Genomic DNA, 26803 nt, shown 5'->3' with positions numbered 1-26803 from the left:
TGGGTTATCTATTGGAGTGCCCTTGTGGCCTCCAATATGTGGGTAGGACCACACGCAGCCTTAAAACCCGAGTTCAGGAGCACATTTGCAATATAAAAAAGGGACTCGAGACGCATAGCGTCTTTACATTTCAAAATCTATCACCCAAAAAGTTAATTATATGTGTGGCTGGAACTAAGGTTTCTCCCCCCCCCCCCCCCCCCCCCCCCCTCTTATTTTATGGAGTATTATGAAATGTGCAAAAAAAGGTTCATAGGTCACTGTGACGTAGACTAGAAGGGAGGTATCCTTGTGATTTTAAATCCAGCAGTTCCCAATTAGCAATCAACGCCCCAGACGAAGCATTATGGCGAAACCCGGGTCGGGCAACTAAGACTGTTCTTAAATACGATTTTATCTTTGTATTTTTGTAAGTACAATAAACCATATCTACCACCACTCGTACGTACTTCACCATTTCTGCACCTTCCTTCCTCTTTGAGTCCTATGGAAGTGTAAGACGGGTGATACCACGAAACGACGCTCTGCTGGTGGGATCGTGGTTCTGACAAATCTCCTGAATCGACGGCTCCTGTTCCCTGCCTGCTTTACAACTAGAGCTCCTTGTTTGAAGACGCGCCGGTCTTTTTCTATGCGCATCACGAGTGAGTTTTGTGAGTATATCGCATGCACCTGATGCGATAGGTGTTCAGTACATACTACACCATAGTGCGTTTTTTTTGTTGCTACTTTTAGGTTTCCATGCAACCGTTGAGAATTTATTGATTGTGGTCCATCTATCTGAAGATTTTTCCGATTAAAAGAGAAAAGAAACATCTAAAGAATCTTCTCTTGCAGCGCAATCCTTTTTCCTTATTACTTCATTCAACTGACTTTTTCCCACATTGTCCTAGGATGTGCAGCACTTGAGGGGACTAATTTCCTATTTAGAGATTTTTTTATTTATTTTTTTTCCAGCTTTTGACTGGCTACACAAAATTCGGCCCCCTCAGACCACTTTAACACCAACTTTGCAGATTTGTATTCCCCTGAGCAAAGCATTTGCATAGACGAGTCCCTGATACATTTTACCGGGCGCCTTGGCTTCAAACAATACATCCCAAGCAAGCGCGCCCGGTATAGGGTCAAATTGTATAAGCTCTGTGAAAGGGCCACAGGCTATACGCACACATTTCGTGTCTGAGGGTAAAGATCAGACCCTGGAGCCGGTCAGTTGCCCTCACTACCTGGGGAGCAGTGGGAAGACAGTCTGGGACTTGGTGTCACCCTTATTAGCAACTGGAGTCATTGAAAACACCCCCTGTATCCACAGCTATAATTTGCTCATGGGAGGGTTGGACTTCAATGACCAGATGTTGGCTCCTTATTTACTTTCCCGCAGGACCAGACGCTGGTATAAGAAGGTGACTGTATACCTTATTCAATTGGCGATGTAAAATAGTTTTGTTCTCTACAGTAAGGCTGGGAGAACACTATCCTTCCTCAAATTTCAGGAAGAGATCATCAAGAACTTCCTGTATCCAGGAGGTTCCGTGGCCCCAATCACCAGTGCAGTGAGTCCTCTACACGAGCGACATTTCCCCAGTGAATGTCGTTGCTGGTACCTCAACCCAAGCGTCACCCCAAAAAAGATGTCGTGTCTGTAGCAGGAGTGTGGAATAAGGCGTGACACCCGCTAATTCTGTCTTGACTGCCCTATGCTTAGGGGAGTGTTTCCTGAAGTACCACACATAGGTACACTTAGTATAGGGATTGCGTGACACAGGACAGGCACACAGGGATCTTAGGGCCCTTTTTACACAGATCTGCTACAAACATCTCCTTTCACCTGGGACAAAGTGCATAATGTACTTCGCCACATCTCTGGGCAATTTGCGCTTTGCACATTGTCCCATGGGGAAGGAGAGGTTTGTCCTATAAATGTAAAAAAATTAAATCGATCACAGGCAAGCAAAAAGGTTTGTTCCAAAAGTTCTCTCGGCAGAGATTTTTTTCATCCACATTGATCCATGCGAATGAAGAAATCTGTGCCATTCAGTTTTTTTTTCTTTCAGCCCAGAGGTTGAACGGGAAAAAAAATCTCATTACCCGTATTCTCAATATAAGGAGAATAGCAGAAACTCCTATTGCTGGCCGTACATGTAATGATTGTGGAGACCCTCAAATGCCAGGGCAGTACAAACACCCCACAAATGACCCCATTTTGGAAAGAAGACACCCCAAGGTAGTTGCTGAGGGGCATATTGCGTCCATGAAAGATTGAACTTTTTGCCCCAAGTTAGCGGAAAGGGAGACTTTGTGAGGAAAAAAACCAAAAAAATTTCTGATAACTTGTGCCAAAAAAAAAATAAAATCTATGAACTCGCCATGCTCCTCACAGAATACCTTGAGGTGTCTTCTTTCCAAAATGGGGTCACATGTGGGGTATTTATACTGCCCTGGCATTTTAGGGGCCCTAAAGCGTGAGCAGAAGTCTGGAATCCAAAGGTCCAAAAATGCCCTCCTTAAAGGTACTCATTGGAATTTGGGCCCCTTTGCGCACCTAGGCTGCAAAAAAGTGTCACACATGTGGTATCGCCGTACTCGGAGAAGTAGGGCAATGTGTTTTGGGGTGTCTTTTTACAAATACCAATGCTGGGTGAGAGAAATATCTCTGTAAAATGACAACTTTGTATAAAAAAATGGGAAAAGTTGTGTATTACAGAGATTTCTCTCACCCAGCATGGGTATATGTAAAAATACACCCCAAAACACATTGCCCTACTTCTCCTGAGTACGGCGATACCACATGTGACAGTTTTTTTTTTTTTTTGCAGCCTAGGTGCGCAAAGGGGCCCAAATTCTAAAGAGCACCTTTAGGATTTCACAGGGCATTTTTTACGCATTTGGATTCCAAACTACTTCTCACGCTTTAGGTCCCCTAAAATGCCAGGGCAGTATAAATACCTCACATTTGACCCCATTTTGGAAAGAAGACACCCCAAGGTATTTCGTGAGGGGCATGGCGAGTTCATGTAAAATTTTACTTTTTGTCACAAGTTAGTGGAATATGAGACTTTGTAAGAAAAAAAAGAAATCATAATTTTCCGCTAACTTGTGACAAAAAGTAAAAACTTCTATGAACTCACTATGCCCATCAGCGAATACCTTAGTAGAAACACCCCACAAATGACCCCATTTCGGAAAGTAGACACCCTGTCTGGGCATTGTAGAACCTCAGGAAAAATGACAGGTGCTCAGAAAGTCGGAGCTGCTTCAAAATGCAGAAATTCACATTTTTGTACCATAGTTTGTAAACGCTATAACTTTTGCGCAAACCAATAAATATACACTTATTGCATTTTTTTTATCAGAGATGTAGAACAATAAATTTTAAGAAATTTATGTAGAAATGTAGTCTTATTTGAAAAATTTTACAACAAAGTGAAAAATGTAGTTTTTTTGTAAAAATTTCTGTAAATTTCGATTAATAACAAAAAAAGTAAAAATGTCAGCAGCAATGAAATACCACCAAATGAAAGCTCTATTAGTGAGAAGAAAAGTAGGTAAAATTCATTTGGGTGGTAAGTTGCATGACCGAGCAATAAACCGTGAAAGTAGTGCAGAATTGTAAAAAGTGGTCTGGTCATTAAGGGGGTTTAAGCTAGGGGAGCTGAGGTGGTTAAAGAGGACCTTTTTAAGGATCAGTGAAAAAAATGAGAGAGAGAGAGAATTTATCTTTTTTGCTTTTCAGCCTTTCCGTTCTGCTCCCTTATAGGAGCAAAAGGACTGATTCCGCACATTACTGCATGCAAGACTTTTGTCTCTGCTTCAAAAATCTTCCTAATGGACCTCATTATAGTCTATAGCTCAGTTATGTGCCGAATCCATCCTTTCCATTCTTTTGTTTCTGTAAGGCCTCCTGCACACCACCGTTGTGTGCACCTTTTTTTTTCGCGGACCCATTGACTTTCAATGGGTCCGTGGAAAAATCGGAAAATGCACCGTTTTGCAGCCGAGGCCGTGATCCGTGTATCCTGTCCGTCAAAAAAATATGACCTGTCCTATTTTTTTGACTGACAACGGTTCACGGACCCATTCAAGTCAATGGGTCCATCAAAGAACACGGATGCACACAAGATTGGCATCCGTGTCCGTGATCCGTGGCCGTAGGTTGCTTTCATACAGACGGATCCGAAGATCCGTCTGCATAAAAGCTTTTTCTGATCTAAGTTTTCACTTCGTGAAAACTCATATCCGACAGTATATTCTAACACAGAAGCGTTCCCATGGTGATGGGGACGCTTCTAGTTAGAATACACTACAAACTTTGTACAAGACTGCCCCCTGCTGCCTGGCAGCACCCGATCTCTTACAGGGGGATATGATAGCACAATTAACCCCTTCAGGTGCGGCACCTAAAGGGGTTAATTGTACTATCATATTCCCCTGTAAGAGATCAGGCAGCAGGGGGCAGCCCCCCCTCCCCAGTTTGAATATCGTTGGTGGCACAGTGTGCCCCCACCATCGCCCCCCCCCCTCCCCTCCCTCTATTGTAATAAATCGTTGGTGGCACAGTGTGCCAACCACCATCGGCCCCCCTTCCTCCCTCTAGCTCTATAGCAGTAACAACATTGGTGGCAGTGTGCGGCCTCCCATTCCCCCCCCCCCCCATCATTGGTGGCAGCGGAGTTCCGATCGGAGTCCCAGTTTAATCGCTGGGGCTCCGATCGGTAACCATGGCAACCAGGAAGCTACTGCAGCCCTGGTTGCCATGGTTACTTAGCAATAGTACAACAGTAGAAGATTCATACTTACCTGCTTGCTGCTGCGATGTCTGTGAACGGCCGGGAGCTCCTCCTACTGGTAAGTGACAGTTCTTTAGCAATGCGCCGCACAGACCTTTCACTTACCAGTAGGAGGAGCTCCCGGCCGTTCACAGACATCGCAGCAGCAAGCAGGTAAGTGTGAATCTTCTACTGTTGTACTATTGCTAAGTAACCATGGCAACCAGGACTGCAGTAGTGTCCCGGTTGCCATGGTTACCGATCGGAGCCCCAGCGATTAAACTGGAACTCCGATCGGAACTCCGCTGCCACCAATGATGGGGGGAATGGGAGGCCGCACACTGCCACCAATGTTGTTACTGCTATAGAGGGGGGGGGGGGGGGGGGGGGGCGGGCGATGGTGGTTGGCACTGTGCCACCAACGATTTAATACAAGGGAGGGAGGGGGGGGGGGGCGATGGTGGGCACACACTGTGCCACCAACGATTTCTAACATTAGAGGGGGGGCCCGATGGGGGGCGCACACTGTGCCACCAACGATATTCAAACTGGGGAGGGGGGGGTCTGCCCCCTGCTGCCTGGCAGCCCTGATCTCTTACAGGGGAATATGATAGTACAATTAACCCCTTTAGGTGCCGCACCTGAAGGGGTTAATTGTGCTATCATATCCCCCTGTAAGAGATCGGGTGCTGCCAGGCAGCAGGGGGCAGTCTTGTACAAAGTTTGTAGTGTATTCTAACCTGAAGCGTCCCCATCACCATGGGAACGCCTCTGTGTTAGAATATACTGTCGGATCTGAGGTTCACGAAGTAGCTCATATCCGACAGTATATTCTAACATAGAGGCGTTCCCATGGTGATGGGGACGCTTCAAGTTAAAATATACCATCGGATTGGAGAAAACTCCAATCCGATGGTATAAAAGAACTCCAGACTTTACATTGAAAGTCAATGGGGACGGATCCGTTTGAAATGGCACCATATTGTGTCAACATCAAACGGATCCGTCCCCATTGACTTGCATTGTAATTCAGGACGGATCCGTTTGGCTCTGCACGGCCAGGCGGACACCAAAACTACTTTTTTTTTCATGTCCGTGGATCCTCCAAAAATCAAGGCAGACCCACGGACGTAAAAACTGTCACGGATCACGGACCCCGTTTTTGCGGACCGTGAAAAAAAACTGTCGTGTGCAGGAGGCCTAAGGCTACTTTCACACCTAGCGGCAGGACGGATCCGACAGGCTGTTCACCCTGTCGGATCCGTCCTTCCGCTGCTCCGTCCCCATTGACTGACTATGAGGATGGGGAGAAGCTCCAGCGCAGTTCGCGGTGAGGCAGTCGGGCTAAAAAGTTGGACATGCATTACTTTTAGTCCGGCAGCCTTTCGCAGTGCTGCACTGGAGCTCCGCCCCCATCCCCATTAAAGTCAATGGGGACGGAGCTGCAGGACGGATCCGACAGGGTGAACAGCCTGTCGGATCCGTCCTGTCGCTAGGGTGAAAGAGCAGAAGAATGTAAAGGCTGAACACTGATGTGAACTTGGCCTTAGCAGTCGGTGCTCATGCAAGCGCTGCTTTTGCTTTAGAATTGCTTGCGCATAGTCTCACTTGCAGAGGCGGCACAGTGCATATACAACTGGTCTTTCCATTCACCTAAATGGGACAAGCAGATTAAATTAGTGTGCCACATCTGCAAGAAGGACCTCAGCCGTGTTAGCCCCCCCATATCAAAAATTTTTAACAAAACATATGCAGTTGGTTAGATCTTTGTTAGATCAGGTTAGATCAATTGTTTGCGTTAGATCTCACACAGAAGTAGAGATATTAACAGTTATTTGCAGGGGGGGCTAACCCGTCATCAGCCCCCCCTTATCAAAAAATTGACCAAACAATTAGCTATTTTGTCAGATATTTGTTAATCAGGTATGATCAACTAGTTTTGTTAGATCTCACATAATTACAGACTTATTAAGTGATTAATGAGGGGGGGCTAGCCCCCCCCACATGCAATTTTCAGGTAAAATTTGATGCAGACTAATAGGCCTTCGTTAGATCCGGAAAGATCAAGTGGTTTCAACGTTAGATCTCATTTAATTACAGAGATATTTCACATAAAAACACAGATATTAGGTAGTATTAAAAGGGGGGCTAGCCCCCCCACATGCAATTTTCTGGTAAAATTTGATTCAGGCTAATAGGCCTTCGTTAGATCCAGTAAGATCAAGTGGTTTCAACGTTAGATCTCATATAATTATAGAGATATTATGAATATTTAGTATTACATAAGGGGGGCTAGCACCCCACATATAATTCTCGGGAAAAAATTAATTCAGGCTAATAGGCCTTCGTTAGATCCGGTAAGATTAAGTGGTTTTAACGTTAGATCTCATATAATTACTGAGATTTTTCACATGAAAACAGATATTAGGAAGTATTAAATAGGGGGTAATATCCATAATATCTCTGTAATTATGAGATCTAACATTAGGACCACTTGATCTTACCGGATCTAACGAAGGCCTATTAGCCTGAATCAAATTTTACCAGTAAATTGCATGTGGGGGTGCTAGCCCCCCTATTAAATACTACCTAATATCTGTGTTTTCATGTGAAATATCTCTGTAATTAAATGAGATCTAACGTTGAAACCACTTGATCTTACCGGATCTAACGAAGGCCTATTAGTCTGCATCAAATTTTACCTGAAAATTGCATGTGGGGGGGCTAGCCCCCACTCATTAATCACTTAATAAATCTGTAATTATGTGAGATCTAACAAAACAACTAGTTGATCATACCTGATCTAACAAATATCTTCCAAAATAGCTAATTTTTTGGTAAATTTTTTTTGATAAGGGGGGGGGCTGATGACAGGTTAGCCCCCCCTGCAAATAACTTAATATCTCTACCTCTGTATGAGATCTAACGCAAACAACAATTGATCTAACCTGATCTAACAAAGATCTAACCAACTGCATATGTTTTGTTCTAAAATTTTGATATGGGGGGGCTAACATGGCTGAGGTGCAAGAAGGTAATTCTGTAACGGAAGTAGCACTCAAACTGCTGAGGCCTCTTCCTAGGCCATGTGACTTCACCATACGTCAGCCTTGTTGCAGCTTATCGCCATTGACGTGAATGGGGCTTAGCTGCTGTACAATGTACGGTGCTGTGCCTTGAAAACTGCGAGCCAGCTGCGCTCACCAGAGCTCTAGTGATTTGAGACTCCCTGAAACAGCTGATCGGCGGAGGTGCCCAGACTTACACCCCTGCTGATGTGATAATGACCTACTACTTTGTAATCCATACCTTCTTTTGACTAAATTTTTACAAACTTACATTCATGACTCTAAATTCTGCAGGCAGCAAGCAGTTGATATTGCCTGACAGATAAGGCAAATACATAGATAAATGTGGGCATAAAGGTGCATCCACTGCTGAGTTAATGTCTCCCGGTACTTGCTGCTTGTTCAGTGACTTGCTTTAGTGATAGGCATTCTCTACACCAGGCTCCCACAGGGGAATGGTGTATGCCGCTCTGTACATTAGCATGTAATGCAGTGTAAATGACTGTTCTTTTTGATGGATGTACGGTTTCTGGTTATTCATTCACCTACTTTATGTTCAGGTATCAGGACATTTTGCATTCGATTCACCTTGCTCGTAAGCAAAACTTGGGTTTAAAGACATGTGATGGACAACAGGAGCTGCTAAACTTTTTGCGAAGTGATATAATTGAAGTAGCAACAAGACTGCAGAAAGGAGGATTAGGTTATCTGGATGATACAACAGAACTTGAAGAAAAGGTAAGGACCGAGCAAGGTTTTGTTGCCATATGTACCTGTGCACCAGCCAGTAACGGTACTTGGAGTAATTGAGTGTTCCCAGTACAAAATGCTATGAATTCTCTCCTTTACACAAACAGATTCGTACATTGGAAAATCTCAAAGACTTTGGAGAGTGTGTCATCTCTCTACAAGCAGCTGTCATCAAGAAGTTTTTACAGGGATTTATGGCTCCAAAAGAGAAGAAAAAGAGAAAACCTCAATCAGAGGAAGCTGCGGCCAAAGCTGAGGAGCAGGATGAGGAAAAGAAAATGGCTGAGGAGGCAAAGGTGGGTTGTATTGCTCAGTTTTAACATTAATCTCTTCAGATGCTAGAAATGCGGAAATTGCAGCTGATATAACTTTAAAGGGGTATTGTCCTCTTTTGAATCCTGTCTGTTAGCTTTAAAGGGGTTATGCCGTGGCATTATATTGATGAGCTGTCCTCTGGGTAGGTCATCAATATCAGATTTGTGGGAGGAAGGGGCAACGCCCGATACCCCCGCTGATCATCTGTTTGAATAGGCCGAGCTATTGTAATTACCCTGCACAGCCACTACATTCCGCTTGGAGTGAATCCGTCTGGATACAGAAGTACAGACCTAGGGCAGGTGAATATTGAAAGGTCATCAGTATCATATGCAACTGCACAACCCCTTTAATACGTATGCTACCCTATGTTATAGATACAGGTCTAGATACAGCGGCACAAAATTTGATGTTTGGCTACTAGCAGCATTAAGACGATACAGTAGACGTGTGGTTTTTTGATTCTTCTGTATTTGACAGCGTGCTGTGTATTCATGCATATACATCAACCCATCAGTCACTATCACCCTACCCCACTCAACATCAAATGTTCCTTTTCTCGCTGTTTAGTTTTTTAGTCATTTTAGAGATCTGCAAAACATGGATACAGGCCATGTGCATACCATATTTTAAATAAACAATATAAAAACAATCTCCAATTTTTAGTGTACTTATCAGCGCTGCAGATCCACCAAGCGACGGGAGTATAGGTCGCTTCACAGTTAAAATGTCCACAAGTTTGTTGATCGCGCTGCCTTCTGGAGTGCAAAAGTTCCAATCCCATACCCTCTTTTTTTCACTTTGTAGCCACACAGTTACCAGAGGCTAGGTGCACTCACGTACACCTGCACCCTAGAGGGAAGTGTTAGTGCAAATATTCTACTTACAAAAAGTCTAAAATCTCAGTCATAAAAACAAGTCTTTTTCATCACAGATCCACCCTCTGGATCTGTGATGAAAAAGACTTGTTTTTATGACTGAGATTTTAGACTTTTTTGTAAGTAGAATAAAACCTGCTGATTGCGATAAATACCTGGTGGAACTTCACTATTTGCACTAATACTTCCCTCTAGGGTGCAGGTGTACGTGAGTGCACCTAGCCTCTGGTAACCATTTGTGTGGCTACAAAGTGAAACAACCTGAGCATTGGAGAAAAAAGAGGGTCTGGGATTGGAACTTTTGCACTCAGAAGGCAGCACGATCAACAAACTTGTGGACATCCCATATTTTAACCTTGTGCATTTCCCACACTGTTACAGACAAGAATAGGACATATTCTGTTTATTTGCACTGCCGTAGGATGGACATAGGGATGCGGACAGTACACATTGTGCTGTCTGCATCTTTTGCAGCCCTATTGTTTTTTTTCAGTTCCCTAAAAAAAAAAAATGCGGACTGAAATTAGAAAGCCTCATGCACATGATCGTAAAGAAATTCTGTATTCCCTGTGATCCCCTGCTAGCTTCTGTGACCGGAGTCTTTTCATTCTCTAAAATGATTTTGGTGTCCAGGATTTTTTTTTTTTTAATCAGATAATATTTTATGGAGTTATGAAAAATAAACCATGACATGTCGTCACGAGTTTTTGTGTCAATTGCTTCATCCAGTACAATACAATATTATTGTTTACAAAACTCAGAAGAAAATTCTTTTGGATGTTAGTCGCTCTATCGTCGGACAGTTTCAGATTGTAAGAGGTTGATTTAATATGTCAGCTGAGTCCATTATACTAGATAGAGATATCTCTGTATGGATGTTGTGTGATGCTGTCAGGTCCTGTGTATTTGTCGGCATGCCTGCTCAGTCTCCCTTGTGTGTGTATAGCACTTTCCCAAACCCTTTGATTATGCTCCAAACATTTTTCCGTCCTAACATCAGTATCCTTGTGAAGGTGAAAATAACATTTGTTTGTTTTATGGCTGTCACAGTCTTTGAAGTTCTAAATGCTTCTCGTGGTCGTTGCATATTTGGTATGTCCACATGGTGGCAGTCCGCTGATGGAGCAGGCGAGATCTTAGCCGTGTAGATTAAACCCTCCTATACAAAGGGTAAAACGTGAATCTGTGTATTCTACAGAACTGATTCATCGTGAGGACTATGCTGATTACAGGCTTTTACTTGTGGTGGCATTAACTAGCTATCCTTTACAGGAAAAGATTGGAGCTGTTTGACAGATTTTTCTTTCTTGGGATCTGTTATTTCAGTGCAGTGTCCATGTGCATTGCTTGCATGGCTGAACATGACAAATAGTGACAAGATAAGTCTCCATCTTCTCTGTGCATTTTCACCTTAACCCTGTAGAGTAATTCACTGCTCAGTAGCAGCTCACTCAGAATGGAGAATATTGAAATAACTTTGTAATATTTTGTTTCTGAAAATGTCTGTCTGAGTTCCCTCAAATTACTATATTAATTGGAATCTGGTCAACCGTTGTAGATTGAATTATATTGAATATATTATCTTGTGAGACTAACTTAATGGAAAGCTACTAATTGGTCTTTAGGCCCCCAAATTGTCAACTGAGAAATTGAGGAATAAAGTTTTTACATGGACTTTAGATATTGATTACCTTACCTTGGGATAGGTCAGTGATATCCATGCAGTGGCAGTCTGACCTGACTCCCCCCACCATTCAGTGCTCTGCTCCCTTGCACTCATCATATATTATGTATACTGCCAGTTTTCATTGCATGTTTGGCTGCTTGTATGAAAAAGGTTCCACTTTATATTTGGCTTGAAAGCCATTTATGTATAGATTTTTATTTTTTGTCTAGTGCAGGGATCAGCAACCTTCTGCACTCCATCTGTTGTGAAACTACAATTCCCAGCATGCCCGATTCATTTCTGTGATTTCTGAGAAGAGTAGAGGAAGTATGCTTGCTGGGAGTTAGTTTCACAACAGCTGGAGTGCTGGAGGTTGCCTACCCCTGGTCTAGTGCAGTGTTTCCCAACCAGTGCCTCCAGCTGTTGCAAAACTGCAACTCCCAGCATGCCTGGACAGCCTTTGGCTGTGTGGGCATGCTGGGAGTTGTAGTTTTGCAACAGCTGGAGGCACACTGGTTGGGAAACACTGGTCTAGTGGATTGGGACCTGTTTTTATGATTTTTTTTTTTTTAAGTGTTCCATTCCACCTTTAGAGGACTTGACATGCTTTTGCCACAGTGCATATTGAAAATTGAATAGTTGACATTTTTCCTGGTCATGTATTTTATATTGTTTCATTGGTGCTCTGCCCCACAGGTGGCATCGGCTGTTGAAAAATGGAAGGCTGCAATTCTGGAGGCCCAAACATTCTCTCGCATGCATGTGCTGCTAGGGATGTTGGATGCGTGCATCAAATGGGATATGTCATCTGAAAACGCCCGGTGTAAAGTTTGTCGTAAGAAAGGTATTGTAACAGAATAGGTGAATTTTAAACTTTATTTTTTTATTTATTTTATTTTTTAAATGATTTTACGTTTCTCTGCCTAGGTGAGGATGATAAACTTATATTATGTGATGAGTGTAATAAGGCATTCCATCTCTTCTGTCTGCGGCCGGTGCTGTTAAACATCCCTGATGGAGAATGGCTGTGTCCAGCTTGTCAACCAGCTACACTTAGGCGCAGCTCTCGGGGCAGGTAATGACTGTTATTGCTGCTACTATGTGTTATAGGTCTGCTCATCTTTGGGAACTTTCATTTTTTTTCTCTGTAGGCCATGTTCACACAGTTGAAAAATACTTTCTTGTAATGGAGTAAATCCATTAAAAAGATTCAGAAATTGTGACACTTGCGGCCTGATTCCTCAGCATGCTTTCTGTAATTGCTGACTATCAGTATGTGTACCGAATTGAGTATTTGCAACAATAAGTTATGTGAGAGCTTGGCCACTAACTCTTCATACAACTTTGCATAAATCAATAGTACAAGCTTTGTCTTATTGAGAAATGTCTAGTTATCAGTTTACTCTTTGATTAATAACTTGAGCTCTTCGGGACGGGATCAGTTTCTCAGGAAGTTTTATATTAATCTTGTCAATACAAGTCTATGTGCAGGGGATGGGGGAGAGGTGAGCAGGGACTGCATGAGACACAGACATAGAGACTGCCCAGCTAAATAGAAAGTCTGTATTGCAGCCCAAGTGCTTTATTCACAACCATACAGGTCAGCACTTTTCTAATGTCTTCTGTGATTGTGGGGCTGCCTCTGAGTAAATTAAAGAAGATTAGAAGTAGATTCTCTTCCACTTTGTGTGTGAAATATATTGCAGCTAGTCTCCACCCACCAGATCTAGAACTGCAAACTAGACATTCAGCATGCACAGGGAAAACTGCTAATAAATGCCAGATACCAGTTATGTAGTGGACAGATAGTGTTATTACTCATGTACAAACGCGCATATTGAACAGTTTGTTGAAAGATTAGAATGAACTGTTCTAAGGGGTTGTTTAACTTCAGCAAATGCCATTTATCATTTAGAGAAAGTCAATACAGGCCACTTACTAATGTATTGCGATTGTCCACATTGCCTCCTTTTGCTGACTTGATTCAGTTTTCCATTACATTATACACTGCTTGTATCCAGGAGTTACGACCACTCTGCAATCTAGCAGCAGTGGTTGTGCTTGCACAGCATAGGAAAAAGCACCAGCTTTACTGGCGATGGGGACCGCGAGGGCACATATGCAAGCATGTGCAGCGGCTCCTGTCCGAGCCACCTTGTATCTGTCGCTTCAGCAGTGGCTGTAATCCCAGTGTATAATGTGATGGAAAAATTAATCAAGCTAGCAAAAGAGGCAATATGGACTATCGTAATAAAATAGTAAACTTCTTTGCATTAAAGGGGTTGTCCGGGTTCAGGGCTAAACCTGGACATACCCAGAGTTTTACCCAGGCAGCTCCCCTGATATGAGCATCGGAGCATTTCATGCTCCGATGCTCTCCTTTGCCCTGCGCTGAATCGTGCAGGGCAAAGGAGTTTTATGGAGTTCCCGTGATGTAACCATATATTCCCATTTTTATTTTAAGGAATTATGCAGAGGAATCCACTAATGATGAAGAGGAGGAGGAGGAAGATGAAGAGGATGACGAGGAGGAAGACTATGATGAGGAGGCAGAGAGTGATGATGACCAAGATGTAGTTGGACTCCGCTGTAAGTTAATATATTGCTGGATTACTTTAGTGCCCCTCTGCAACAAATTATTTATGATCCGATTTATCTGAAATTAAAAAAAGCAGCTGTGCTAATCATTTTGGTCTCAACTATCCTACTTTTTCACGTGCTCCTGTTGTCTCCATAGTTATAGGGGCAAGTTTACAAAGATCAGTGTATTTTTCTGTATTGGCTTAATTTATGTCCAGACATTCACCTCATTAATTAGGCTAATCTAAGGCAACTATGCACCTGGTGGAAAACTATACCAGCCCCAGGCTGACGTTCACCAACATGGGTGCCTGTTTCCAGGCATACGTATTAGTAAATTTGCTGGAATCCCAGCAGGGCCCTATTCTACCCCCTTCCTGCAAACTTTTCAGCACCGGCTGTGCAACTTAAAGGAAACCTGTCACCGGGATTTTGTGTATAGAGCTGAGGACATGGGTTGCTAGATGGCCACTATCACATCCGCAATACCCAGTTCCCATAGCTATGTGTGCTTTTATTGTGTAGTAAAAAATAAAAAGATTTGATACATATGCAAATTAACCTGAGATGAGTCCTGTCCCGGACTCCTCTCACGTACAGGACTCATCTGAGGTTAATTTGCATATGTATCAAATCAGTTTTTTTAACCAATAAAAGCACAGAGCTATGGGGACTGGGTATTGCAGATGTGCTAGTGGCCATCTAGCAACCCATGTCCTCGGCTCTATACACAAAATCCCGGTGACAGGTACCCTTTAATATTGTCACACGGCTGGTCAAAAAGGGGACTTGGGACTATTTTAGTTGTAAAAATAGCCAAAGTCCCTTGATAAATAACCCCCATAGACTGCAAATCAACCCTCTGTAGCCAGATATGACTGGATTGAATTAGATTAATTGCAAATCTAGATGGAGTGGAGCAGTAAAATAGTTGCATGACTGGACATGGCGTTTACTTGTCAAACAAAAGCCCTCTGCACCTCTGCAGAAAACATAGTTTAGGCCTCGGCATAGCCTTTTTACTCATGGTCACAAAGCTTGGCATATGGCCACACCGGGTTAACCAACTAAATGGGGCTAATCTATGTACTGCAGAAACTGTTTAGCCTGTTTAAGCGGTCAAATGTAGTGAATGAAGTTGACAACTAGCCTCCTATGGCCATAGACTAAATGGTTTATGACCATCTTACTTGCACTTTGGTAGATACTTAGAGGTTGTCTGGGTGGTCAGAAAAGCGGGCCGCCGCTTCATACATTTCCATGGGAGCTCTGCAGTACAGTGCTCTATCTCTGGAGTTCCCATAGAAGTGAACGTAACGGCAGCCTTGTGATTTCTTTCTGATGGCAAGGAGTTAAACCAGGCAATAAGCTTTGGAATCCTGTGGGATTTTGGAGAATGGCGATTTGTTAGCCTGCGTGCACACAGAACGCCTGCATGGCATGCTGTCAGACGTCATTTCATTTACAAGAGCCACGTTTGTATGCGAGTGTGGGACATAGAGATGAAAGCTGAGGGATCGAACAGGATCAGCATTTCTGTTCTTCTGACAGCCGCCTCTGGGTAGAATGTGGCTACAGAGATGCAGAAGAAGTTTAAGTTCACTGTTTAGACCCATGGTGGTAACACGACACGTGTTTGCCTCTTACCCCATGTCAGTTAAGTTTCCAATGATTAACTTGGCAAATGTGAGATCCTGCTGTGTGGCCCTCTTTATGGTTTGCAGTCTACTCATCTCTCACCGACAGCAGCTGTGTCACAGCCATTAATTCAGGAGGGGGTAGATATGGGGAACAAATGTTTTTTTATTTTTTTATTTCTCTAGTTCCCAGTTGTCTAAAGGGATCAATTGTAGTTCTATGGAAACTTGGCAGCTCTGCATTTACTGTCGTGAATTTAGTATTCTTACAAAGTCACTTTTTACTCCATAATTACTTTATTGATCTGCAATTGCGGACCATTTTCTATTATAGTGTCTGTGATGTGCGGTCCGCAAAACACTTACGGACATGTGAATAGACCCTAAGTGTGATGTTTCCTTTTTTAGTGAGATCTCGCAAAGCTACTAAAGCAAAAACAACCAAACTTGATCAGCCAAGACGCCGTGGACGCCCACCAAAAAATAGGCAACCGACCAGATCGTCACGGCAGGATGCGGCAGAGGAAAATGGAGCAGATGTAGATGAGGTGGTATGTATAGTGAATCTACTATGTCCAGTAATTTAAGCTACACCTTCCTGTAGAGTTCTGTTAGCAGTCGATCGTTTCCGTTTTGAGAAAATGGAGTTTGAATTTAGTGAATTGTGGTATAGAATTATGGGGGACCATGTAACATTAATCTTGCATTGACTCTACTGTAATAGTTCACTGCATGCACAACGCTTACCTCCCTCCTGGCTGCCAGAAGCCAATTCCATTGACTGTTGCCATAGTGGCCAACATCACTGTGTGAATGTAGTACTTCAAGGGCTTGTCTCATCAGAAACAACTCGTTCAGAATGTAGATGGTGAGGAAAACTATTGACCACTGCAGATATTGATCCAGGCACGCAAACCCTGCCTGACACGACCTATAGTAGTATGTGGAGGCAATTCAGGCGAATGCCTCTGAGCGTTCCTCATTTATCAAATATGTGGTTAGAAAAGAATTGGAAATCTAATTGTTTGAAAGGAATGCCAGGTTGGGCAAGAGCAGAATGTTCAACAGTGCCTGCTGTCCCTGGAAGCAGACTGGCGTGCTGTTAGTTTGGTACCCCTGTAACCTCACTATTGTCTTTGCTCAACAGACTACGTTAAGTTAAAACAATGAGGTTGGTAAGGCGCCAGCAAATAAAGGTAATAGATTTACTCCAGTAGGCATAGAAACTGACTGCTGGCAGTGGAGTAAATACATAACTCCTGACTAAAGTAATAACTTTCTTTAACATCTATATAAAACTTTCACTGTACATTTCTTTAGCAGCTGCTTTGTGGAGAAACCTTGTCAAAGTAATTTTTTTCTCTCTGACTGGCTTCTTAATCTATGCCAGTTAGTGTTGCAGGGGTGGCCCTGCCAGGCTCTACATCCCTTTGTTCTTATCAGCACAGTTATGCCAAGCATTTCACTTTCTGCCAGTTCCATGCATTGTTTTCCCCACCCTGATATCAGAGTACAGACCTGTGACAGCTTAAGATGACCATATTGTGACAATGACAGTAGCTCGTGCAAGAGCAGACTCGCGTCTGTACCTTTGGAGACTGTCTCAGAATATTTGAGGAGAATTCATAAACTTCTCTTACCCTTGTGTAGTAAGTGTCAAATCTAGTCCAGATTTGCCTGAGTAATTAGCGTTCTAGGTACTGGCCATCATCGGTGGTAATGGCAGTCTTGTTCTCCATGTGCAATACTGTCCTCCTTTCTTCTAGATACGTCAGAGCAAGCCGACCTCCAGGCGCCAGAATCAGGAGTTTCAGAAGTGTGAGGAGATCTTGTGTAAGCTCATAAAGTATCGGTTCAGTTGGCCTTTCAGGTAAGTGCATCTTAAACGTAATATCTTAATTTAGCAGAGGATGAATTAAAGTAAAAAATGCGGTCACAATTGTATCCATAGTGTCTTTTTGGCCTCCACTGGGACTGGTACCTGTTAGAATGCTCTTATATGTTAGTGTCCTGCAAATGTTGTACTGCAATTTATGTGCAAACATAAGACACTAAGGGAGGTGGATTTCACACTTCTGCACTTCTACTGATTTTGTTTCCTATTTTGCGCCTGTGGAACCTGAACACAGAAAAAGTGATAGTGATCCTACAACTTTTTAGGCTAGTTTCAGAGGAGCGAGTTGAATGCAAGAAACACACTCCGTGTGTAAGCATGATTTCCTGTTCTGACCTGTGCTCCTTTTGACAGGATCACACTGCACTATAATGATTTATAATGCTGTGTCCCCCTCCCAGGCCTATATCTAATGAATTGTTCTAACATAATGCTGTCAGTGTAATTCAGTAGAAACAGATCTGGGAGACTGCATTATAAGGCATTTTAATGCCATGCACTCCTGTCAGGAGCAGTGGTCCAAACGAGGAATCGTCTTTCTTGCATTGATCTCCCTCGTTGGGATCTGGCCTTAATTTCTTGATTATTGCTGAAAGGGGTTGTCCAAGATTGGGAAAACATGGCTCCTTTCTTCCAAAAACACTGCCACTTGTATCAATGGGTTGTCTGTTGCAAATTAGTTCAGTTGAAGTGAATGGAACAGAGTTGCAGTATAAAACACTCAGCCTGTGGACAGCTCGGGCTTTTTGTATAAAATTAACTTTTTTTTTTTTTTTATTTTTTTTTTAATTGCCTGTACCAAGGTCTTTGGAAAAACAAATAAATGCTTGTCTGTTATCAGACAATAAACTGGAACTACTGCTGCAATTGTTTTACCTTGCAATAGTTTAACTTACAAGACTTTAATTATCCCTTCTTATTGTGTCATTCAGGGAGCCAGTGACTGCAGATGAGGATGAGAGCTACATGAAAGTGGTAACGACGCCTATGGACTTCCAGACCATGCAAAGCAAGTGCTCCTGTGGCAACTATCAGACCGTGCAGGAGTTCCTTAATGATCTGAAACTAGTATTTGGAAATGCCGAGATGTACTACGAGCCGGGAAGCCAGCAAATATCCTGCCTAGAAAAAACAGAGCAGTGTGTAAAAGACCTCCTCGGCAAACACCTTCCAGGACACCCTTACCAAAGGAGGCATCGCAAGCATCAGGCGCCCGAGCCCGACAGTAATGGCAGGGAGCGCAAGCGGAAGAAATAAGAGGGTGACAATAAAGGAGAGGGAGTGTGAGAGAAGGATTTCAGAGAGGGGTAGAAGTGTGTATGTTGAGACAGAACTGGAAGTTTACCCTATTAGAGACCAAACATGTTTTGTCCTTATATAATGGTATGGGAGGTTCAGTGAAGATTCGGGTGTGTGGTGTCATCCCCCTTTCCCCTCTTGGATGTGTGCTGCACCCAGTGACTGATACTCAATCACTGTAACGCTGAAGAAGACACTCGCCGGCTTCTCTTTGAAAATCTTTTGGAATTGTTACTGATTGAATCACTAGTCTTAAGCCACCATCAACTCCATCTATTTTGTTGGTGTGGAAGCTGTGCACACTTCTGTCTAAGGCACTTACTGGTGTGTCCAGCCAGAGAGCAACTCCAGAACTGAAGTTCAGAGCTGTGGCTTCTACAAATCATGACCTCTTCTGCATTATGGGCAGAGCTTCTAACCTCCAGTCAACTCTGGGACTCTTCATTGTGTTAAACTCTAAGGATGTCTGCACTCCACACACCTATTGTATTTAGAGATTACATGTCAACTATTTGTAAGTGTGCCCCACATAGACATAGGGAGGTTCTCTGAAGCTGGATAAAACCCTTAAAGAATCACCAGCATCCCCAAACTTTACCTGCCTCCCTGTATATAAATGCTACCAGCAAGGACTGATAGTTCGGAAGATAATTTTATGTTCCACTCCCTCACGGAAGAAATTTTTTAATTTCTTTTTTTTTTTTTTTTTATCTTTTCTGCCAACACAGGTATCCAAACGTCAAACAGAATTATTTCAAAATTATTATTTTTTTTTTTGTACTGACTTTTCCCTTTTCTAGATATTCAATGTTTGCTTGTGATCTTGTATAAAGGGAGCCTTTGTCTGGGTTTGGCACATGTACAGTACAGTTTATATGAAAACAAGTGTTTGCCTTTATTAATATTAAAACAGAAGGAGCCACGTCCCCTCTGCCTGTCGGAATCATATTTTTCATCTATGGTTCGTTCACATTCTGAGTTTCATGCTTATTTCAGTGAATTGGTTCAGATACTTTTTGATCTTTTAAAGGGGTTGTCTGAGTTATTTGAGATGGAGCTGCTCAGAAGTGGGGGGCCGCAGGGAGATGATCGATCCCATTGTGGAAGCGCTCATCTCTGTAGTAATCTGTATCGTCGTCCCCAGGACAGCGATGCAGATGGCTGTGCGGCAGGGGAGGGAGAGGAGTGTCCCTTCTGATAGGCTGCCGGCCTAGTGGTTATCAGAGGCCGGTGCGATGACATTGCGCCGCCTGAGCTATAGAGCGCGGGACACAGGCCGGAAGAGGCCTGCATCGCTGACATGGAGGCAAGTATGAGTTGTGTGTATGTGTATATCTATATCTGGCACATGATTGGGGGCGGGCTGTTGCTACTGGCACATTGGTGGGCACTATAGGAGCATCTACTGAGGCCACAAAAGGGGTATTTTATATGGAGGCCTCTGTACAGTAGCAATTTATACTGGGACACATGGAGGGTACTATGGGTAAGGGGGCAGAGTACTATGTGGTCATCTACAGGGGGCACTAAGAAGGGGTATAGTTCACGTAAAAGAGGCATAAAAAGTATTACACTCAGAAAAATCTTATGAAAACATCTGAATTTCATGGTGCCTAAAAACTGCTAAGAATGATAGTGACAGTACCTATAGTGGCTATAGGCACTTCTTTAACCATTTAAGGACACGGCCATACTTCACATTAAGGACCAGGTAATTTTTTTCAAATCTGACCAGTGTTACTTTGTGTGAATAACTTCAAAACGCTTTTACTTATCCAGGCCATTCTGAGTTTTTTTTTTCCATCACATATTGTACTTAATGACACTGGTAAAATGGAGTCAAAAACAATCTTTATTTATAAAAAAAAATGCAAATTTCAATTTTTCTACTTTTATAATAGTAATGCCTCCAAAAATAGTTATTATTTTACATTTCCCATATGTCTACTTCAAGTTTGGATCCTTTTGGGAATGTTTTATTTTTTTGTTTTTTTAGAAGCAAATCTTGGAATTTTCTAGAAAATTTCTAAAACCCACTTTTTCAGGACCAGTTCAGGTCTGAAGTCACTTTGTGAGGCTTACATAATAGAAACCACCCAGAAATGACCCCATTTTACAAACTACACCCCTCAAGGTATTCAAAACTGATTTTACAAACTTTGTCAACCCTTTAGGTGTTCCACAAGAATTAATGGAAAATAGAGATAAAATGTAACTTTTTTGGGCAGATTTTTCATTTGAATCCAGTTACAAAGCAAGGGTTAACAGCCAAACAAAATTCAATATTTATGGCCCTTATTCTGTAGTTTAGTGTCTCCACATTCTGAAAGCCATAGCTTGATTTATTTTTTGGGCGACTTGTGTAGGGGCTCATTTTTATCGGGATGAGATGAGTTTGGCACTATTTTTGGGGAGCGTATGACGTTTTGATCGCTTGCGATCACACTTTTCGTGATGTAAGGTGACCCCAATTTTTTATTTATTTTTCGGAGTTCAGGCGTTAAGTCATGTGATTTTTATAGAGCAGGTTATTACGGACAGGGCGATACCGAATATGTCAACTTTTTTTTATTTATGTAAGTTTTTACACAAGGATTAAATTTTTTAACAAAAAAAAATTGATTTTTAGTGTCTCCATATTCTGAGCCATAGTTTTTTTTATTTTTTGGGTGATTGGCTTGGGTAGGGGCTCATCTTTTGCGGGATGAGGTGACTGCTATTTTGGGGGGACATACGCCTTTTTGATCACTTGGTGTTGCACTTTTTGTGATGTAAGGTGACAAATTGCTTTTTTTAAACACTGTTTTTAGTTTTTTTTTTATGGTATTTATCAGACCGGGTGGATCATGTGATATATTTAATATATTTATAAAAGCCGTTCATTACGGACGCAGCGATACCTAATGTGTGGTTTGTTTTGTTTTTTCTGTTATAAAATAAGTGGAAAGTGGTGTTGTTTTTAATACTATTTTATTACTTTATTTTACTTTTTTTCTTTTTTCCTCATGTTCACTTTTGTATTGTAATGCATTTCCTGTTCGTGTACTACAGTGAGTAGTACACAAACAGGTTGCCTAGGAGACCCAGCCTGAGGCTGGATCTCCTCGGCTCCCGTAGAAGGCAGTTCCCGATGCTGATTGCCGATATGGGGGGTGGGGGATTGATTTCAGCAGGCACCCAGTTCCAATCACCGCCCACCAAGCGGCGGTGATCGGGAATACTCGGGGCGTACCTGTATGCCCCATGTCCGTAAGAGGTTAAAGATGTATTCCAGTTGTTTCAAGTTATGCCCTACCCTATATGGTGGGGGTCTGACTGCTGGGACCCCCACTGATCAAGAGAACGGAGGCCCTGCAGCCCTCCTGAAACAGAGCAACTGGTTGCAGATACACGCGGCTGCTCTATTAATTTCTTTGGGAGTTCTGGAGATGGCACAGTGCTCGGCTAGAAATTAATAGGGCGAAAGTATGCATGTGCTACCGGCGGCTCTGTTCGTTTCAGGGGGAGGGCACGGGGCTCCCATTCTTGTGATAGGTGGGGATTCTACTGTTGGGACCCCCACTGATCTGATAGTTATCCCCTATCCTGTGGATAGGAGAACTTGAAACAACCGGGATCCTTCTTTAGTTAGGGGTTGTCAGATATTTAATCAACTGCAGACCAAAGGAGTAGATTGAGTTTAATGCATTCTTGTGTCCTGCAGCTGCCACTCGGTGGTGAGAATCAGTAGTGTTGCCAAAAGTCTTTGTAGCCGTAAGGTTGTATTCATACACAGCAGAATTTCTGAGACTGTTCCACATATTTGGTTATTGCACAAATCTATGCAGATACAGGAGACAACCCCACTCAGAGGTATGGAATAGATTTTTGGTCACAGAAATTTCTTAAACTTTTCCGCCGAATGTGAATATACCATAAAGTTCAGCCTTAGATTTTCAGTGCAAATTTCTGCCTGATGAGGCAGAAATCAAGCACATGTTTATGCTCACAGGTACAGCACCAGAAATTCTAGTTTGGGTGTATTCACAACTGTCCCTTCATCTGAATGTGGGTTTGAAAGGCATTTAGTCACAGATTTTTTTTTTTTTATTTTTTTTTTTAACAAATCTGCAGCATGTGAAGGATATAGCCAAATGTACGTTTAAGTACAGGCAATAAAATCGGTAGCTTCCTGAGCCGCCGAAACTAGCATATTTTCCTTGCTGGTTTTGGTCAGACATTTCAAAATGCCAGTAGATTTTGACACTGTTTTGGCATCTTATTAAACGTGTGTCAATGTACAATTCAGGTGCTGATTTGGCCCCAAGATGGGACATGATGCATTCAAATGTGGAAAATCTTTCTAAATGGGGTCAATTCAGTTGCGTTATCCCTTTACAGAAACGTATCCCCTTTCCAGAAGAACAGGGGCTCTCATTACCTGTATGAATGGTGCTACAGACACTCATGCATGTCCACTGCTCCATTCAGCTGTGTGACTGATGGAGATATAGTAGCAGAGTACAAGTGCTTAGTATTTCCAGTAGCACCATAAAGTTTAATGGAGTGGGAGGCACATGCGCGTACGCTGCCACTCCATTCAAACAGGGAAACACAGACCCCCATACTAGAACTTTATGCAGGCTGTACATGCCTCCTATTTATCTCCATTATTGGGCCCTGTCAATTGTCTTTTCTGCCACTAGCCGCTCACTCCTCCTCTCCCTTTTCCATAGTCTTGTCTGGACAACATTGTAAACTGATCCTTTTAGGCCTCATCCACATTGCAGTGTCAGTTAATGAAAAAAAACTGTATTACCCGTGAAGATGGCCGTGTGTCTGTTTTTTTTTTTTTTGTTTTTTTTTTACCCTCCGTGTGTCATCCATAATCCACTGACGTTGCTCAGCTGAAAATTTAATTTCCACCGGCACCTCCACAACTGCACTGACAAAAGGATGTCCCTGCCCCAGGACAGGAAACCATGCAGGAGCACATGATTTAAAAGGCCTCCTCCCCCTTACCAATCCAGTTGTTGATTCCTGTCCTCAGGATACGTAGGAGCCGCTCCTGCAGTGCCAGGAAAATTCCAAGTTTGCGCAGCCTGTTTTCGTTCCCCGGGCTAGTGCAGGGGACAGGTCTCCCAGGGACACGCTTGCCTCCCTTTCCTGTCCCTTGGAATAAGACCTGCTTGCTGGCATCCCCGGGCTCGTGATCCCCCCCCCCCCCCCATGAGAAGAGGGAAATCGCGCGGGGTCTTTGACGTCACCAGGCGAGATTTCCGCTTACTTCCAGGAATAAGAGCGGGGCTGGGATGCCGGCATTTGCCATGAAGCCGGCCATCCAGCTCACCGCTTGCTGCCATGCTTGCTTTAGTAGAGGACGCCGCTAGAAAGCCTGGTGATCCTGCTGCCTCTGGCCTCAGCCCGGTAAGCCGCCTCCTCTAGGGGATTATGCTTCTTTGCGACTGTACTTTATAACCCTATTGTTTAAATCACTATTGGGGAAGTATTGTTAGGGGGGAGAAAAATTTCACTCTGGTGAGGTGATGGCCCTAAGTACAAGTGTCGGGTCATGGTCCTACTGCCCTTTATTTTTCTCTTTTAGGGCACTAAGACCATGACTCCCAAGCCAGCCAGTGGGGAAGCAGTACGCAGAAAATGCGCTAGTTGCAAGAAATCCGTTTACCTCAAAAAATAGAAAACCTTTGTACCAGAAATGCACAGAAAAGGTTGTTTGAGTCGCCCTCCCTCCTAGAGTCCCTGAGGGCGATTGAGGAGGTTAATACGGCTGTGGATGTAACAATTGCGTCTCAATCTCCACGACCATCCACATCCCAGAGATCCCATACCTCTGAATTGCCTTTTGATCTTGATGAGGGAGAATTGGTTTCTGAATCCGATTCGGCCTCTTCTGATGATGGCTCAGGCAGGCCCTTATTTCTCCCAGAAGAAACTGACTGTCTCCTAAAAAACATCCATGCTACTATGCACATAGAAGATGTTAAAGAATCACATTCAATTCAAGACCATATGTTTTAGGGTCTGGGAGAAAGGCGTAGAAGGGTATTCCCTATCCATAGAAAAAAGAACGACAGTCACAAACTCTTTTAAAAGGAAATACCCCTTTGAAGAGTTCGAAACTAATTTATGGGACAAAACTAAAGTAGATGCATCGGTTGCACGCATCTCCAAAAAAATCTTCTCTCCCGTTTGAAGATATGGGCCTTTTATGGGATCCCATGGATACAATATTGGAGAGTGTACTGAAAAAGGCTTAGGAAACTAACGTTGCCATGCTACGCCCTAGCATTGCCTCTACTTGTACGGCCAGAACTCTATCGATCTGGCTTAATCAGCTAGAAGAACACATTGCTGCGAGTACCCCTAGGGAAGAAATCCTTGCATCCCTACCCATGTTAAAAAAATAAAAAAAAATTCAAACTTTCTAGCGGACGCCTCTGCCAACTTAGTCAAACTTTCCGCTAGATCAGCTGCACTTTCAAATGCGGCCCGAAGAACAATTTTTCTTTGAGCCTGCGTCCCGTGACCAGGATCGAAGTTGCCTGTGTTCCATCCCCTGTGAGGGGGACAGATTATTTGGTTCTGGGTTAGATAACATCCTTGAAAAGGCGTCTGATAAAAAGAGGATTCGCCCTGGAAAATAGGTACTTTCATCAGAGATGGCCCTTTCAGAACCAAAGAAAAGCCAGAGTGGACCCCAAAAAGAAAGAGGGCTCCAGGAAGTGGCAATCTTCCAAAGGCAGGTGTAGAGGGTTCTTGCTTAACCCCCGAAAGTTATTCTCGCCCCAGCCAATGACGCCAGAAGGAGGCAGGTTAACGGGCTTCATTCCTGCTTGAGAACAAATCCATGCCTCCCCGTGGGTAATAAACACTCTAAAGGAAGGATTAAAACTTGAGTTTTTATCTCCTCCGTTGAATCTGTTCACAATAAACAAAAGACTGTCTCCACTACAAAAACACCTTTGTCTAGAGTCAGATATCTCCTCCTTAATAAAAAAGAAGGTACTCCTTCCTGTCCCAAAAGATCAATACGGAAGCGGGTTCTATTCTCCAGTCTTCTTAATACCAAAGCCAAATTGGTCCTTTCGGTTGATAAATCTAAAATCCCTAAACAGGTTGATTTTTATATACAAAAAATTCAAGATGGAGACCATAAAATCTACCATGAATCTGTTCCCTCAAGATTGTTTCATGGCAACAATAGATTTACAGGACTACCATGTTCCAATATATCCACCCCATCAAAAATATTTACGAATCGCTCTTTTCATGGGAGAAACTTTGTGCCACTTCCAATTCAAAGCCCTTCCGTTCAGGGTCTCTTCAGCCACAAGAGTGTTTTCCAAAATCATGTCTGACATCATAAAACACCTAATTCTCCAAAAAATTATGATCCCATATCTGGAAGACTTCTTAATAGCATCTCGCTCAGAAGAACTCCTCAGACTGCATCTCTCCCTGGTTCAGGACTGTTTCACCACCCTAGGGTGGATCATAAACTTAAAAAAAAATCTGATCTGTCCCCAGACAGAAGAAAGATCTTCCTTGGGGTTCTATTGGACTCTCATCTTCTAATGTCCTTTCTACCCACAAAAGAGGATCAAGTTGTTACTGGAGACCTCCCGTTTCTGCAGTCTAAGGAACATTATGACAGTTCTGGGTCTTCTCACTTCCACAATACCATCAGTCAGATGGGCTCAGAGCCATACTCGAGTGCCTCAGTCCTTCCTTCTTTCCTTGTGGGACGGAACAATCTCTGCCCTAGAAAAGATTTACATCCCAAATTCTGTAAGAAAATCCCTCATGTGGTGGAAAGTAACATAGTAACATAAGGCCGAAAAAAGACATTTGTCCATCCAGTTCGGCCTGTTATCCTGCAAGTTGATCCAGAGGAAGGCAAAAAAAAAAAACCTGTGAGGTAGAAGCCAATTTTCCCCACTTTAGGGGAAT

General features: G+C 43.0%; 1 protein-coding gene across 2 annotated transcripts in view; it reads left to right on the top strand.

Moving 5' to 3' along the window:
- The window catches only part of BAZ1B (bromodomain adjacent to zinc finger domain 1B), a 70518-nt gene extending 50732 nt beyond the window's left edge, over positions 1-19786 (top strand). The window contains exons 12-19 of one of the 2 annotated variants that reach the window (XM_044283910.1): positions 8395-8572; positions 8692-8880; positions 12140-12287; positions 12371-12518; positions 13908-14032; positions 16069-16208; positions 17427-17530; positions 18487-19786. In XM_044283910.1, the coding sequence (XP_044139845.1) occupies positions 8395-8572; positions 8692-8880; positions 12140-12287; positions 12371-12518; positions 13908-14032; positions 16069-16208; positions 17427-17530; positions 18487-18811 (1357 nt within the window). In that variant the 3' untranslated portion in view covers positions 18812-19786. Of the gene's footprint in view, positions 1-8394; positions 8573-8691; positions 8881-12139; positions 12288-12370; positions 12519-13907; positions 14033-16068; positions 16212-17426; positions 17531-18486 lie in introns of both variants that reach the window. The other variant, XM_044283909.1, reaches the window with a different exon arrangement.
- Positions 19787-26803: the final 7017 nt, after the last annotated feature.

The sequence above is a fragment of the Bufo gargarizans genome, chromosome 3 (genome assembly GCF_014858855.1).
Source record: "Bufo gargarizans isolate SCDJY-AF-19 chromosome 3, ASM1485885v1, whole genome shotgun sequence".
NCBI lineage: Eukaryota > Metazoa > Chordata > Amphibia > Anura > Bufonidae > Bufo > Bufo gargarizans.
The sequence above is the reverse complement of the archived record's forward strand: the minus strand, read 5'-3'. Positions and strand labels throughout refer to the sequence as shown.